At 47.2% G+C, this 16953-nt stretch overlaps 1 protein-coding gene across 1 annotated transcript in view; it reads left to right on the top strand.

The window, feature by feature from the left end:
- The window catches only part of INTS13 (integrator complex subunit 13), a 397661-nt gene that overhangs the window by 124539 nt on the left and 256169 nt on the right, over window positions 1-16953 (top strand). The window contains exon 7 of the mRNA XM_086920218.1: window positions 3817-3945. Within this exon, the coding sequence (XP_086776344.1) occupies window positions 3817-3945 (129 nt within the window). The remainder of the gene's footprint in view (window positions 1-3816; window positions 3946-16953) is intronic.

The following is a 16953-nucleotide window of genomic DNA, read 5'->3' on the forward strand; positions in this document are numbered from 1 at the left end:
GTTTTTTCAAGAGTGCGCTGAGTTCGGCATGTTTCCAGCTTTCCGGGAAGGTAGCGGAGTTGAGGGAGCAGTTGATGACATCGCGGAGATGGGGTGCGATGATGGAGTCTGCTTTGTTGAAGATGTGGTGGGGACATGGGTCGGTTGGAGAACCTGAGTGGATGGAGTTCATCAGGTGGATGGTGTCTTCAGTAGTGATTGGGTTCCAGGCGCAAAGGTTGTGAGAGTGCTGTTTTGGTTCGGATGTGGGTGGAGTGGACTGTTCTTCGGACTGGTTTTTAAAGCAGTTATGTATGTCGGCGATTTTGTTGTGGAAGAAAGAGGATAAAGAGTCGCAGAGGTCTTGGGAGTGGGTAATGTCGTTGGTGCCAGCGGTGGGGTTGGTAAATTCTTTGACGATGTTGAATAGTTCTTTGCTGTTGTGGGGGTTGTTGTCGAGTCGATCCTTGAATGCTGATTTCTTGGTGGAACGGATCAATTGGTGGTGTTTGCGGGTGGCGTCCTTGAAGGAGGTCATGTTGTCAGTGGTTGGGTTTTTTCTCCAGGTTTCCTCGAGGGTGCGACATAACTTCTTGGATTTCTTAAGGTCATTGTTGAACCAAGGGGCTCTTTTGCTACTTTATTTGATCTGGTAGTATTTCAAGGGTGCTAATTCGTCAGCGCTGTGGGTGATCCATTGTGTGAGTTTGGTGGCGGCTTGGTTTGGGTCTGATGAAATGGCAGGAGGGTTTCGGTTGAGAGATGTGGTGAGTTGGTCGGTGGTGATTTTGTTCCAGTTTCTTCGGGGAATAGGCTGTGGGGGGGTTGTGAGTTGTGGTCTTTTTGTAGCTGAAGTGGACGCAGCTGTGGTCCGTCCAATGGAGAGCTGAGGTGTGATCGAAGGAGATGTGTTTGCTGGAGGTGAAGATAGGGTCGAGCGTGTGTCCAGCTAAGTGGGTGGGGGAGTCAACAAGTTGTTTGAGTCCAAGATTTGCCAGGTTGTCCAGAAGGGTGGTGGTGTTGCTGTCGTTGTTCTTTTCCAGGTGGAAGTTGAGGTCTCCCAGTAGGATCTAGTTCTCGGAAGTGAGGGCATGTGGGCTGATGAAGTCAGTAATGTCTTTGTTGAATTGTGTGCGGGTTCTTGGTGGTCTGTAGATGAGGGTGCCTCTAAGTGTGGTCCTGGGGTCGGTGTGGATCTGGAAGTGAAGGTGTTCGGCGGTCGCGAGGTTGTCATCGGAGCTGGTCGTAATTCGGATGGTGTTCTTATGGACGATGGCGATTCCTCCTCCTGTTTGAATGGTGCGATCTTTTCGGATGATCTTGGAATAGTCCAGGATGGCTATGGCGATGTCGGGTGCTGATGAGGCGTTCATCCATGTTTCAGTAAGGAAGGCGACGTCCGGCGATGTAGTGTCGAGTAGATCCCAGAGTTCAGTGTCGTGTCTGTGCACCGAGTGGGTGTTCAGCAGAATGCACTTCAGGTGCTCAGCAAGGCAGGCATTCAGGCAATCTAGCGAAGCTATAATCTGGGCAAGCAGATAGCAGTCTAGCGTTGAAGCGCTACGATACCAGGTGGCAGATAGCAGTGTAGCGTTGAAGCGCTAAGAAACCAGGCGTCCTGTAGGGCAGGGAGCTGCGTGAGAAGCGGCCGCCGCTGATGGAGTCAGGGCGGTCACAGCGCAACAAGCAGCAGAGCGGCCGACAGGATCAGTGGGAGGGAGGGTCAGCTGGGAGGCGGGAGCGGGGCGGAGATCCGGGCAGGGAGGCACAATAACAACAACAAAATGGCCGCAAGCCGTGAAACGAAACCGGATTGGGGTATAAACAATGCAATGTCAATGGAAGTGGCACCGGTACAGTCGAGCACAATGGTTTCTACAGGCAGCACAGAGCAGTACAAACTATTATAAAAGCGCACTTTGGTAATCTAGCGCTACGGTATAGTTATGCTCAGCAAGGCAGGCAATCAGGCAATCTAGCGATGCTATAATCTGGGCAAGCAGATAGCAGTCTAGCGTTGAAGCGCTACGATACCAGGTGGCAGATAGCAGTGTAGCGTTGAAGCGCTAAGAAACCAGGCGTCCTGTAGGGCAGGGAGCTGCGTGAGGAGCGCTCATGAGAGATAACCAGAGAACATGTGTGAATTTTGTTGGCAGTTATGCAAGCTTGATGTGTCTCACACACAGGACCCAACTTGACGTTTCATCCTGCTCTGGGAATTGCTGTGACCCATCTGAAACTTCTGCACACCATCAGAGTTTCCCTTGCTGCTCAGCTAGTTATACCTTTGGTGTGTACGTACAAGTTGGGTGTGGCTAGATTGATACCTGTCTCCACCACCCTCACAGTAGAACCAAATGACTACTTTGGGGTAACCTCACTTGCAGATATAGATGGACTTAGCACACAAGAATAAGCTTCCTACAAATCATTCACACATGTACCCCCAGAGGGTGTGTGTAGAAGTAACTTATTTTAATGGATCCTTACACCGATAGCATCACGTACATTCGAGATTTCTGATGGTGCATAAGTGACCTAATTGATTAAGTGTTTTTAGTAGAAACTCACTGTCCCCTTCCAGCAAAGTCCACCAGATGTTCTGCCTGGAAGAGAGAAGACCCCTTCTTCCCACAATACCAGCTAAAGATTTTCCTCCAGGACAATCTGTAATAGAGGGTTCTGATTTCACACAAGGAATAGTAGTCCTAGATCTTATGTAAACTAGCACAGGGGCAGTGCCTCCACCAGCTTTTCAAAAAAACAAATCTGGATGCCGTAAGGAAATAGAGCCCAGAGTGCCGCAACTCCTCCTTGTGTTGTCCTTTAGGCCTTCACGGAGTGCCCTTTCATTTTTTGCTGAAAGTTCTGTAACACAATAAGCTAATTAACATTAGGATTATCAAAGATGTATTATAAGGGGATGAGTGGGGTGACAGTTGTTTTGCTTCTAACACTTATAACTCAGTTGTTCAAAAATTCGTCTTAATTTTGCTTACGTAGCAACCAGAACAAAAACAAAAGCCAAATTAATCCTGAAAATTATTCCTGTTTTCTTAGTCTGAGTTTCTATTATCTTCGTTGCCAGATGTATTTCATTTAGAAAAAAAATATTATGTGCAGGAAGTGTTATGAGCACATTCCACTACACAACGGCAGACTTGGCCTCATTATTTAACTAGAACTCCTGATTTCTCATGATTGAAATTATTAGGTACTTGTATACCTACATTTACAAAAAGCACAATGCCTTTGTTAATCTGCTACTATAGTGGATCTAAAGACTGGGATCCTGCATGTGGCACAATGTAATGGGAACGTTGACTTCTTTATCTGTAGCTTCTGACTTCATTGCATTTTGCTGTAGGTCATTAGAAAGCTCCCTTGAGATGTACGAGGTGGGTTCTTGGATGTTGTAGAAGATTAGAAACAATAATCCACTTACAGTACTTCTACCTCCTTCTTATGGACAACTAAATCCTGCTTGCATTTTGCAGCACAAGCTTTTAAATGTTACAAGTTTCATATTAGGAATGCATGCTTTCTGTAGACACCGCTCTGTTTACGTAGCCTTTACCATCATGTTTGTGCTGCTTCCAAAATGTCATTTTGCTTTTCTGACTAAGTCATTTTGCCCAGTTCATATGTGTAGAATTTGGAGGAGCTAAAACAATGACTGCGCATTTTACTTTGAACATAATGCCCAAACCCAGATTCATTCACTCTGCTCTACTATGTTAAGATTTTGCTTATCTTTTGTCAGTTGAGATGTGAAAATATAAATGTTTTCCGTTCATGTTGGATTCCCTGTTTAAATTTTTTTTACATTATTTTCAGCTTTCTTCAGTTTTGATCAGTGAAGTACATAGTGTCCGAGCAGGACGTCATCTTGCTACCAAACTAAATATCTTAGTACAGCACCACTTTGACTTGGCTTCAACCACCATCACTAACATCCCCATGAAGGTACTCTGACTTCCTCTACTGATTTAATGTTCAGACTGTTGCATCTCTCGCTAATATAGTTTGTTTTTAACATTTATTTTAATTCTTAGTTTTGTTTTGCATTGTTTTCTCTTCATAATCATATTTTCTGTTTTGCTAGCCCACGTTCAATGTCTGTGACCAGGTCAGTACATTTTATGAAAAGGAAAAATACTAATGAAAAAAAGGCCCGAGAGCAAGCTGCTGTATTGTACTGTGCCCCGTTTAGATGTAGCACCCAGGAACTATTGCAGTCTCATAAGTTTGCCTCCATGTTTTGTGTCTGTCATTATTTTCCTGTAGTTTGCCAACTAGTTAATTCTTACCCTGTGTATTTTAATAGTACAGTAGAATGTTGCTTCTTCAGTATCATGATCATTCAATATAATGTGTCTAAAAAAGCACACTGTTTTGCCTTTCAGTTATCAGAAGTAGTGAAATGGAATTCTCTTAAACATTATTGACATTTTGACAGATATATTAGTTACTTTTTTTTACTACATTTTGTCTGTTTTCTTATTTGCAAAGTTAGTTAGAAGAAGCGTCACGTGACCATTGTTGCTGATTCTCAGAAGACACTGTTTCAGTATCTTATATATCCCTTTCACTTTTCCATTCTTGGAAGATTATAAATTAAGGGAATTGGGTTGATGTGGTTCACACTACATGTAAATAATCTTGATTATTTTTATTTATTTGACACTGATCAATCTATGATCAGCTATGAGAAATACAAATGGGTATGATGTTGTTAAAGGACATCTAGGAAATCTTTAATTAAAGAGCATATCGTTTCTTTGAGTGCTTTTCAAGCACGTTTATTCGTTTTAGAAGGATATGCAATACATAAATATTTGTTTTACTTGAGGTAGATGTACCAGTTATCTATTCTGCATTTAGAAAAGGAAGAGGAAATGTTCTTGCCGTGAATCTTAATAAGACTTGGGTTTTTGGTTGACTGGGGTATAAGGCCTGCTCAGGCAGCAACCACAATCTCTGTCAGGGTAAGGCACAAGCACCTCAAATTAACCTGTGCTCATACCTTTGGCAGCTTGACATAGAGCAGTCAGGATTAATTTAGAGGTATTGTGTAAAGTATTTGTGCAACACTTCAAACAGGGAACAGTGAACACACCACAAAAGGAGACCACAACAGACTTACAAAAATAGAATATTTTTTAATAAATAAAACAAGATTAAAACAATAAAAATCCAATTAGTAGAACTGGAGATATTGTTTTTTAAAGTCTATTGTAAAAATAGCACAAAGCGCTGTTGGGTGTAACTGCTTGCGCCGGACCGGAACAAAGTCATAAGTTCAGGTCAACCACAATGAAGCACAAGCCAGTTACATGGACCCAGTTAAGCCCTCTGAATCGAATACCTAGTTGCGTAGCGTTGAGCGGATCCATGTCGAAGATGAGTTGTGCAGCTGAAACAATACATCTGGTCCAAGTTGAGACAAGACTGCGGTGCAAGATCCTGTTACATTGTTGTTAAGGATCCCATCAATGATGTTTGTGATGCGAAAGTCCTACGTCAAGGATGCGGCGCTCAACTGGCGATGCATCGGTCCTGAAGTTACAAGGCTGCAATGTGGAGTCCAGCGTCTTCGGCAAGGCTGGCGTTGACGAGAGGTGTGATGATGTGGGCTTTGGATGCAACGCGCTGCCGGCCAATGGGTCAATTCTGAGGACTGCAGAGGGCATTGCGGGACTTTGTGACGGGTCCAATTCATGTAGTAATAGCGATGCGACAGTTCTGCTAGTGGATGCACCACTCAGCTGACGAGGTTTACTTTATTTATTTATTTAAGAACTTTAAAATAGCGCTGGCCTGACCCGAGGTATCGGAGCGCTTTACAGCAGATCTATTGCAGAGAATCACAAAAAACATTAACAGTGCAGGTCGATGGTGGGATCTTATTTGAAGCCTTGGGGACAAGGAGTTGAAGCAGTGCGAGGTGTCTGCTTCCCGCTCCGACAGCTCCTATCGGATCCCTAGGGAGCAGTCGAGGAACAGGATTTTGAGTTGGCTTTTTAATTTTACAAAAGAGGGAATAGTTCTAATGTTAGGGGGAATAGAGTTCCAGATTTTAGGGCGCTCCCGGCGAAGGATCGTGCCGCAGTTTTTGAGTTTTCAGCGTCGGTTCCGCTGACAAGGACCTTAAGCCCCCTTCCAAGGGTCCAGGACTGAGGTGATCTAGCTGGCAGGGTAGACTCAGATGGCAGAGTCTGGGTGCAAGTGGTTGGAAGCCTGTTATGTCCCTGAGGCTTTAGATCAGGAGGCGAGCCAACTAGCCCTTGCAGTCACTCTGGGTTCAAGAGATGCAGGTCTAATCCTTATCACTCAGGCATCAGATCAGCACAGCAAAGCAGGAGTCCAACAGTGTGCAGTGCAGCAGAGTGGCAGTCCTTCAGCAGCCTAGCATTACTTCTTCCTGGAAGAGTATCCACAGGTCTAGAAGTGTTTCGAAGTGGTGGTGTCTGAGAACATTTTTGGTTTTTAATACATAGCTGCACTTTTTAATTTGGTAGAACCTTTGAGAGGCATGCCTTTGAAGTGCACAGATGCCCGGACTTCCCTGCCCTGCCTCAAGACTAACTATAGGGGGTATGCAACTCTTTGTGTGGGAACAGGACACAGCCAATGCAGGTATAAGTGAAGCTGGGTCCAGCTCCTCCCTCCCATCCTGCCAGTGATGGCCCATTCAGTCACACCTGAGCTCCCATTGTGTTTGTCTGTTTCGGAGGAATATACAAAGCCCAGCTGTCGACTACACTCAGTCAGGTGAGCACAGACAGGCTACTGGCACCAAGTGGTTAAGGCAAGAAAATGCACATTTTTTAAAAGTAGCATTTTCAGAATTGCATATTTAAAATCTGACTTATATTATCTTACCTTGCATTCGAGACCACTCACAAAGACCACCACAGCATCTCTAATTGCTCCCTCTCCAATTGCACCATCTAAGCCTAACCTCAAAAACAACGCAGTCAGGTCTTCCTTCACCACCTACTCCGAAGAAACCATATGCAAAATACTAGGTTCCCTAAATCCTGCTAATCACTTCACTGATCCTCTCCCCGCAAATGCTGTCAAAGTCCTAACTCCGCTCCTACCTCTCTGGTCCAAGATTATAAACAGCTCACTTCAATAAAGTTGCATCCCAGACACCCTCAAAGTTGGTCAGGTAACACCCATTCTAAAGAAGCTCACGGCCGACACTACGGACCTAAATAACTATCGCCCTATTTCCAATATTCTGACCTTGGCCAAACATCTGGAAAAATGTGTTCACCTATAACGAACGAGGCATATTGATCACTCTGACCTCCTTAACAAATATCAATCAGGCTTCCGTGCAGGTCATAGCACTGAATCAGCCATGACCCACATAATTGACGACGCGCTGCAAATACTGGATCAAAATGGATCCTGCTTACTCATCCTGCTAGACCTCTCATCAGCCTTTGATACGGTCAAACATGAGAACTTCAAAGACCTCTTGGAACACAGAATGGTTTTATCAGGAGCAGTACTAAACTGGTTTACCTAATTGCTTCAAAATCGGACACAAGTCAACAGCTCCCTGTCCAAGCCTGTCCCAGTTACCTTGGGAGTCCAGCAAGGGTCATCACTATCCCTGACATTGTTTAATCTGTTTATGGAACCACTCACCGAAATTCTACACGCATCTAACGTGCAATATCACATGTACGCCGACGATACACAACTATACCTTAAGATTCACACCTTAGACAACATCAAATTGCTTAATGCAACGCTTAGGAATACCCAAACTTGGCTGGCAGAAAATCATCTCAAACTGAATGCCCTAAAAACCGAAATCCTGCTAATAGCTCCACCCGCCCAAGTCCCCAAAATGCAAGAATGGATCAAACACCTTACAGCATTCAACATTCAACGTTCAACCTACCATCGTGGACTCAGCGAAATCACTAGGAATAAGTCTGGACAGTAACCTCAATATGCAAAAACGCATCAGCAATGCCACAAAGGGAGCAAACTTCCAGATAAACACACTGAGGAAACTGAAACCCTTCCTACCACATAATGACTTCAAGCAGGCAGTACAAGCTCTAGTTATACCGAGAGTGGAATACAGATGTGTCTCTCTTTGCGGCCTACCCAAAGCATCAGCGGCACCATTAAGAGCCTCAATCAATGCAGCAGCGAGACTCATCACTGGTTCTAAAAAAGCGCACACATCTCCCTGGACCTACAATCCTTGAATTGTCTACCTCTGGAAGCCAGAATTCATCTGAAAATAGCATGTATGACGCACAAAGCCATGCATCACAATGCACTGACAATCTCTGGTGGGATCAGATCCTCAAGAAGTGCAGATAACCTACTTCTGAAACCACAAAAATTCAAAAAGAAGAAAACATATAACCGAACTTTCTCTGGGATGGCACCCAGGATATGGAATGCCTTACCCCCAGAAACCAGATCTAACCCCTCCACTGCTTCTTTCAAAAAAGAAGTAAAATCGATCCTTGTGGCCAAATTCACCTGAAATTAGGTCTATTGAAATCTCGAGACCAACCGCATACCTGATTTTGATAAAGAACCATCTAAACAACCTATACATTTCATTTTTCTCCTGTCACACCCTACGAGATAAATTTGGTGTTGCACCAGACTATTTTTGCTTTTTACAAAATGTGTTGTATACGTGCCTTGATTTACACTGATGTGTTGTATAAGTAACTTCTACTGAGCCTGGACATGGTTTTTATCCTTTCTGGAGAACAGATCCTTCAGGGTCTTTGAGGGTGAGTCCGTCTCCTCTAGCAGACCTCTAAAGTGCGGAGTTCCTCAGGGCTCCTCTCTGAGCCCCGCACTCTTCAGCCTGCATATGAGGCCACTGGCTGATGTTGTCCGCCCATTCGGAGTTAAGATCATCTCCTATGCGGGCGACATGCAGATGGTGGTCTCACTGGCGCAGGAGACTACCGGGCCTGCGTCAGATGGGCTTAGAGATTGCCTAGAGGAGGTGAAGACCTGGATGTCTTCATCATCCCTCAAGTTGAATGGGGATAAAACAGAGCTGATGCTCTTTGGCCCCCCAGATCTTGGCCTCCCCCCCTCCTTGTGGCCTCCTTGTCTGGGCCCCCCCAGCCCCCAAGAACAATATTAAGAGCCTCGGAGTGTGGCTAGACAGATCTGTCATTCAACGCTCAAGCCACAAAACTATCAGCCACCTGTTTTGGCATCATGAGGATGCTAAATAAAATCTTCCCCCTCCTCCCCCTGGAAGCCAAACAGGTGGCCATACAAGGCCTCATACACTCACGCCTCGATTTCAACAATGTGCTCTATCTAGGCGCCCCAGATTACACTTTGCGCAGACTGCAGATAGTGCAGAACTGCGCAGCGCGCTTACTGCTCAAGATCCCTCGGACACAATCAGTGAGGGCCGGTCTGGTCAGCCTTCACTGGCTACCGATTCGGCAGAGAGTCCTTTTTAAAGCTATGTGCATAGCCCACCAAGGATTCTGGGACACAGGCCCCAGCATTTCACGTGACCTAGTTACTCACTACATTCCCAACCGAAGCCTTCGCTCCAGCCAGACCTTTTTAGCAGTGGCGCCAAGAATAAAAAGATCCAGGTCAGGCGGAAGGACGTTCGCCTACAATGCGTCCAGAACCTGGAACACTCTGCCACTACATCTCAGAGCCAATCCCAACCTCACTGTGTTTCGTAAACAATTAAAGACTTTCCTGTTTAATTCCCCCCACTAATCCCTAGCTTCCTCCTCATCTTCTCTTCTGTAGGTTCTGGTTACCCTAGCGCTTGGACGCCTCCGGGCAGCAATCGCACTCTACAAGTCTACAGGTTTACTGACTGTACAGCGCTCTGATATCCGCCAGGATCTTGTTCGCGCTCTATAAAACTTTCTAAATAAATAAATAAAATAAAATAAATAAGATATTCCCAATGTTATCCTATGGGAGATATAGGCCCTGAAGCAGTGAATAACAAATCTGAGAGTCTTTCACTACCAGGACATATAAAACTTTAACGTACATGTCCTGCTTTTTTTAATGCATTGTATCCTGCCCTGTGGGCTGCCCATCGCCTACTTATGGGGGTTGTATGTATTAAAAAGGAAGGTTTGGGCCTGGCAAAATGTTTATTTGGCCAGGCCCAAATTAAATTAAATAAAGTAAATTAAGTAAATTAAATATGCCAGTTGGGGCTAAGCCAATATTTTTATGTTTGCAGGAGACCGAACAAGCACTTTAGCACTTGTTAGTTGTGGTAAAGTATGCAGAGTCCTAATACCACCAAAAATGAGGTCAGAAAAAAAGAAAGAAAGAAGGCATAAAGTCGGGGGGAAGACCACTCTAAAGCTGACAGGCCTAACAAAACCAATTTAGCATTACTGGCTCACAGATTCCAATGTGGAAACTAGATTAAAAAAAATCATGAGTATCTTGCTTTTTAAAACTTTTCAGACTTATCTTCCTCGTATTGATTTCTCAGCGTCAGAAAGTTTAAGGCACAGTTAAGCCAAGGCATGTTTATATGTATCTGTCAAAATATATAGTGTGTTTTCGTATATTTCGTATATTTAAAACTAATATAGGAAGGAAGGGGGCGGAGCCGAGCCGGGCGGTCGTGATCCATCTCGGCTCCCGGCTCCGGAGCTGCTCGGGAGCTTGGTTTGGCGGTTCCCCAGTGGCCCGGGGGCTGTTTTCGGCACCCATAGGAAGCGGAAACTGCAGGGCACCGGCGGGGCTGCTCCGATCGCCCCTGGTGCCGCTGTAGCGGCTGGATCTGTGAGGAGACGCGAGGAGAGGACGGCCGCGGGCAAAATGGCGGCCGGAGCCCTGATGAGAGCGCCGATGACCTCAACTCTCTGTGGGAGGTACGCTTGACGGGCGAAATCTGAGGGACGCAGGGGCTGCCTCTAGTTGAGGATAGTCTCCGGGGGCTTCTGTAGCGGCAAGACACCGGGGGCGGCCCAGGTTACAATCTGCCTTCCCACGCCTGCCTGACCTTAAAATGGCGGCCGGGTGTGACTTGCAACTATCGGTCGGCGCCTCTACTTGACCATCTGGCCCCAGCGCTTACTGCCTCTCCCATAGGCGACCCCGCAAGCTCTCTCTGTGTCTCATACCTGCGGGGGTGAGCCCTCTTCAAGGATCCCTGGCAGTGTCCCTCGCCTGCATCTACCTCTACGATCTACCGGACATTTGCAGTGCCTTATTGTGAGGTGCCCACCCGACGACAACAACCCGGGAGGGAGGGTGGCTGGCTGCTCGCTGATTCCCAGCGGAGTCTCCCGCTAACATATCTGGGCAGGGGGTGCACAACTGGCCCCTAGTGCTGCGGCGGCTCCCCCTCGCACCACCCTCCTTGCAACTCGCCTGGACCGAAGATGGCGGCCGCCAGTGACCGCAGAGCAAAGATAGCCGCCACGCGGGGCCTGCTCTTAACATGCCTGATTTACAAAAGGGGGTGGTGATGAACAGAGTGTCTGAGTTAAACAGACCACTCTTACCCAGTCCAAAGATCAGGGCTTGATCCATCACCGTTATTTATCTCACTGCCCCATCCCAGCTCAGAACCTGGCTATATGCAAATCAGTCTGTCCCTGGCCCAGTGCATCATGGGAACAGGGCAGACTAAACTACCAAGCCAATTCTTCACCAGAAAGGAGACAAGCTACCGGGGACCGGTTTCTGGCATTTCAGCCTTCTTCGGCCCGGCTTGCTTGAATCCTGATGGAGCAGTGAGAAAGGGACTCATGTCTGAGTATACCCTGCCACACCTATAGTGGCCAAAAACGATTTACAAAAGGGGGTGGTGATGAACAGAGTGTCTGAGTTAAACAGACCACTCTTACCCAGTCCAAAGATCAGGGCTTGATCCATCACCGTTATTTATCTCACTGCCCCACCCCAGCTCAGAACCTGGCTATATGCAAATCAGTCTGTCCCTGGCCCAGTGCATCATGGGAACAGGGCAGACTAAACTACCAAGCCAATTCTTCACCAGAAAGGAGACAAGCTACCAGGGACCGGTTTCTGGCATTTCAGCCTTCTTCGGCCCGGCTTGCTTGAATCCTGATGGAGCAGTGAGAAAGGGACTCATGTCTGAGTATACCCTGCCACACCTATAGTGGCCAAAAACGATTTACAAAAGGGGGTGGTGATGAACAGAGTGTCTGAGTTAAACAGACCACTCTTACCCAGTCCAAAGATCAGGGCTTGATCCATCACCGTTATTTATCTCACTGCCCCATCCCAGCTCAGAACCTGGCTATATGCAAATCAGTCTGTCCCTGGCCCAGTGCATCATGGGAACAGGGCAGACTAAACTACCAAGCCAATTCTTCACCAGAAAGGAGACAAGCTACCGGGGACCGGTTTCTGGCATTTCAGCCTTCTTCGGCCCGGCTTGCTTGAATCCTGATGGAGCAGTGAGAAAGGGACTCATGTCTGAGTATACCCTGCCACACCTATAGTGGCCAAAAACGATTTACAAAAGGGGGTGGTGATGAACAGAGTGTCTGAGTTAAACAGACCACTCTTACCCAGTCCAAAGATCAGGGCTTGATCCATCACCGTTATTTATCTCACTGCCCCATCCCAGCTCAGAAACCTGGCTACATGCAAATCAGTCTGTCCCTGGCCCAGTGCATCATGGGAACAGGGCAGACTAAACTACCAAGCCAATTCTTCACCAGAAAGGAGATAAGCTACCGGGGACCGGTTTCTGGCATTTCAGCCTTCTTCGGCCCGGCTTGCTTGAATCCTGATGGAGCAGTGAGAAAGGGACTCATGTCTGAGTATACCCTGCCACACCTATAGTGGCCAAAAACGATTTACAAAAGGGGGTGGTGATGAACAGAGTGTCTGAGTTAAACAGACCACTCTTACCCAGTCCAAAGATCAGGGCTTGATCCATCACCGTTATTTATCTCACTGCCCCATCCCTGCTCAGAACCTGGCTATATGCAAATCAGTCTGTCCCTGGCCCAGTGCATCATGGGAACAGGGCAGACTAAACTACCAAGCCAATTCTTCACCAGAAAGGAGACAAGCTACCGGGGACCGGTTTCTGGCATTTCAGCCTTCTTCGGCCCGGCTTGCTTGAATCCTGATGGAGCAGTGAGAAAGGGACTCATGTCTGAGTATACCCTGCCACACCTATAGTGGCCAAAAACGATTTACAAAAGGGGGTGGTGATGAACAGAGTGTCTGAGTTAATCAGACCACTCTTACCCAGTCCAAAGATGAGGGCTTGATCCATCACCGTTATTTATCTCACTGCCCCATCCCAGCTCAGAACCTGGCTATATGCAAATCAGTCTGTCCCTGGCCCAGTGCATCATGGGAACAGGGCAGACTAAACTACCAAGCCAATTCTTCACCAGAAAGGAGACAAGCTACCGGGGACCGGTTTCTGGCATTTCAGCCTTCTTCGGCCCGGCTTGCTTGAATCCTGATGGAGCAGTGAGAAAGGGACTCATGTCTGAGTATACCCTGCCACACCTATAGTGGCCAAAAACGATTTACAAAAGGGGGTGGTGATGAACAGAGTGTCTGAGTTAAACAGACCACTCTTACCCAGTCCAAAGATCAGGGCTTGATCCATCACCGTTATTTATCTCACTGCCCCATCCCAGCTCAGAACCTGGCTATATGCAAATCAGTCTGTCCCTGGCCCAGTGCATCATGGGAACAGGGCAGACTAAACTACCAAGCCAATTCTTCACCAGAAAGGAGACAAGCTACCGGGGACCGGTTTCTGGCATTTCAGCCTTCTTCGGCCCGGCTTGCTTGAATCCTGATGGAGCAGTGAGAAAGGGACTCATGTCTGAGTATACCCTGCCACACCTATAGTGGCCAAAAACGATTTACAAAAGGGGGTGGTGATGAACAGAGTGTCTGAGTTAAACAGACCACTCTTACCCAGTCCAAAGATCAGGGCTTGATCCATCACCGTTATTTATCTCACTGCCCCATCCCAGCTCAGAACCTGGCTATATGCAAATCAGTCTGTCCCTGGCCCAGTGCATCATGGGAACAGGGCAGACTAAACTACCAAGCCAATTGGCTTTTGTAGTTTGGTTTGCCCTGTTCCCATCATGCACTGGGACAGGAACAGACTAATTTGCATACAGCCAGGTTCTGAAACTGGGATGGTGCAGTGAGCTAAAAAACGGTGTTGGATCTAGCCCTGATCTCTTGACTGGGTGAGAGTATTCTGCTTAATTCAGAGACTCTGTCCCTCACCACCCCTTGTTGTAAATATTTTTGTCCACCCTAAGCGTGGAAGGGTATACTCAGATGTGAGTCCCTTGCTCATTGCACCATCAGGATTCAAGCAAGCCGGGCCGAAGACGGCTGAAATGCCAGAAACCGGTCCCCGGTAGCTTGTTTCCTTCCCAGTGTAAGAATTGGCTTTTGTAGTTTGGTTTGCCCTGTTCCCATCATGCACTGGGACAGGAACAGACTAATTTGCATACAGCCAGGTTCTGAAACTGGGATGGTGCAGTGAGCTAAAAAACGGTGTTGGATCTAGCCCTGATCTCTTGACTGGGTGAGAGTATTCTGCTTAATTCAGAGACTCTGTCCCTCACCACCCCTTGTTGTAAATATTTTTGTCCACCCTAAGCGTGGAAGGGTATACTCAGATGTGAGTCCCTTGCTCATTGCACCATCAGGATTCAAGCAAGCCGGGCCGAAGACGGCTGAAATGCCAGAAACCGGTCCCCGGTAGCTTGTTTCCTTCCCAGTGTAAGAATTGGCTTTTGTAGTTTAGTTTGCCCTGTTCCCATCATGCACTGGGACAGGAACAGACTAATTTGCATACAGCCAGGTTCTGAAACTGGGATGGTGCAGTGAGCTAAAAAACGGTGTTGGATCTAGCCCTGATCTCTTGACTGGGTGAGAGTATTCTGCTTAATTCAGAGACTCTGTCCCTCACCACCCCTTGTTGTAAATATTTTTGTCCACCCTAAGCGTGGAAGGGTATACTCAGATGTGAGTCCCTTGCTCATTGCACCATCAGGATTCAAGCAAGCCGGGCCGAAGACGGCTGAAATGCCAGAAACCGGTCCCCGGTAGCTTGTTTCCTTCCCAGTGTAAGAATTGGCTTTTGTAGTTTGGTTTGCCCTGTTCCCATCATGCACTGGGACAGGAACAGACTAATTTGCATACAGCCAGGTTCTGAAACTGGGATGGTGCAGTGAGCTAAAAAACGGTGTTGGATCTAGCCCTGATCTCTTGACTGGGTGAGAGTATTCTGCTTAATTCAGAGACTCTGTCCCTCACCACCCCTTGTTGTAAATATTTTTGTCCACCCTAAGCGTGGAAGGGTATACTCAGATGTGAGTCCCTTGCTCATTGCACCATCAGGATTCAAGCAAGCCGGGCCGAAGACGGCTGAAATGCCAGAAACCGGTCCCCGGTAGCTTGTTTCCTTCCCAGTGTAAGAATTGGCTTTTGTAGTTTGGTTTGCCCTGTTCCCATCATGCACTGGGACAGGAACAGACTAATTTGCATACAGCCAGGTTCTGAAACTGGGATGGTGCAGTGAGCTAAAAAACGGTGTTGGATCTAGCCCTGATCTCTTGACTGGGTGAGAGTATTCTGCTTAATTCAGAGACTCTGTCCCTCACCACCCCTTGTTGTAAATATTTTTGTCCACCCTAAGCGTGGAAGGGTATACTCAGATGTGAGTCCCTTGCTCATTGCACCATCAGGATTCAAGCAAGCCGGGCCGAAGACGGCTGAAATGCCAGAAACCGGTCCCCGGTAGCTTGTTTCCTTCCCAGTGTAAGAATTGGCTTTTGTAGTTTGGTTTGCCCTGTTCCCATCATGCACTGGGACAGGAACAGACTAATTTGCATACAGCCAGGTTCTGAAACTGGGATGGTGCAGTGAGCTAAAAAACGGTGTTGGATCTAGCCCTGATCTCTTGACTGGGTGAGAGTATTCTGCTTAATTCAGAGACTCTGTCCCTCACCACCCCTTGTTGTAAATATTTTTGTCCACCCTAAGCGTGGAAGGGTATACTCAGATGTGAGTCCCTTGCTCATTGCACCATCAGGATTCAAGCAAGCCGGGCCGAAGACGGCTGAAATGCCAGAAACCGGTCCCCGGTAGCTTGTTTCCTTCCCAGTGTAAGAATTGGCTTTTGTAGTTTGGTTTGCCCTGTTCCCATCATGCACTGGGACAGGAACAGACTAATTTGCATACAGCCAGGTTCTGAAACTGGGATGGTGCAGTGAGCTAAAAAACGGTGTTGGATCTAGCCCTGATCTCTTGACTGGGTGAGAGTATTCTGCTTAATTCAGAGACTCTGTCCCTCACCACCCCTTGTTGTAAATACTTAACATGCCTGGGCAGCGCCCCATGGCCAACACGGGACCGCACCAACACCTCCACCACCTTGCGCACTCTCACGCCCACCGAGCCGGATGACCGCAGGCTCTCCAAGATGGCGACGCACCTGCGGCTGGCCTCCAACTTCATCTCCCCCCTGGGCTTCCACCTTCTCTCCTGGACTTCTTGTCTTCTGTTCTGTCCTGAACGACACCCTGCTGCTGTTGTCGGACAGTTTCTCTGGACTCTAGCCCTCCTCCCACTCCCTCATCCTTAACCCTTTTCCCCGTGGATGATCCTCAAATGTTTCTTCCCTTTGCTTCATCTCCCACCTGGGCTCCCACCTTCTCTCCTGGACTTCTGGACTTTTGTTCTGTCCTGACCGACACTCTGCTGCTGTTTTCGGACAGTTCCCACCCTCCCTTTGTGCTGTGACTGCATCCACACTTATGGAGCTCTGCTCTTTGACTTATTGTAATAACTCTAATTAACGGTATTTGCTTTAGACCTCACACCATATACCATTCCTATGTGACTCTTAGAGCTTATCCAGTCATATCCCCTCCCTATGTATATAGAGATAACTCTAATCACTAGTGTATGCAGTAGACCTTTGAC

The sequence above is a fragment of the Lissotriton vulgaris genome, chromosome 1_1, assembly GCF_964263255.1.
Source record: "Lissotriton vulgaris chromosome 1_1, aLisVul1.2, whole genome shotgun sequence".
NCBI lineage: Eukaryota > Metazoa > Chordata > Amphibia > Caudata > Salamandridae > Lissotriton > Lissotriton vulgaris.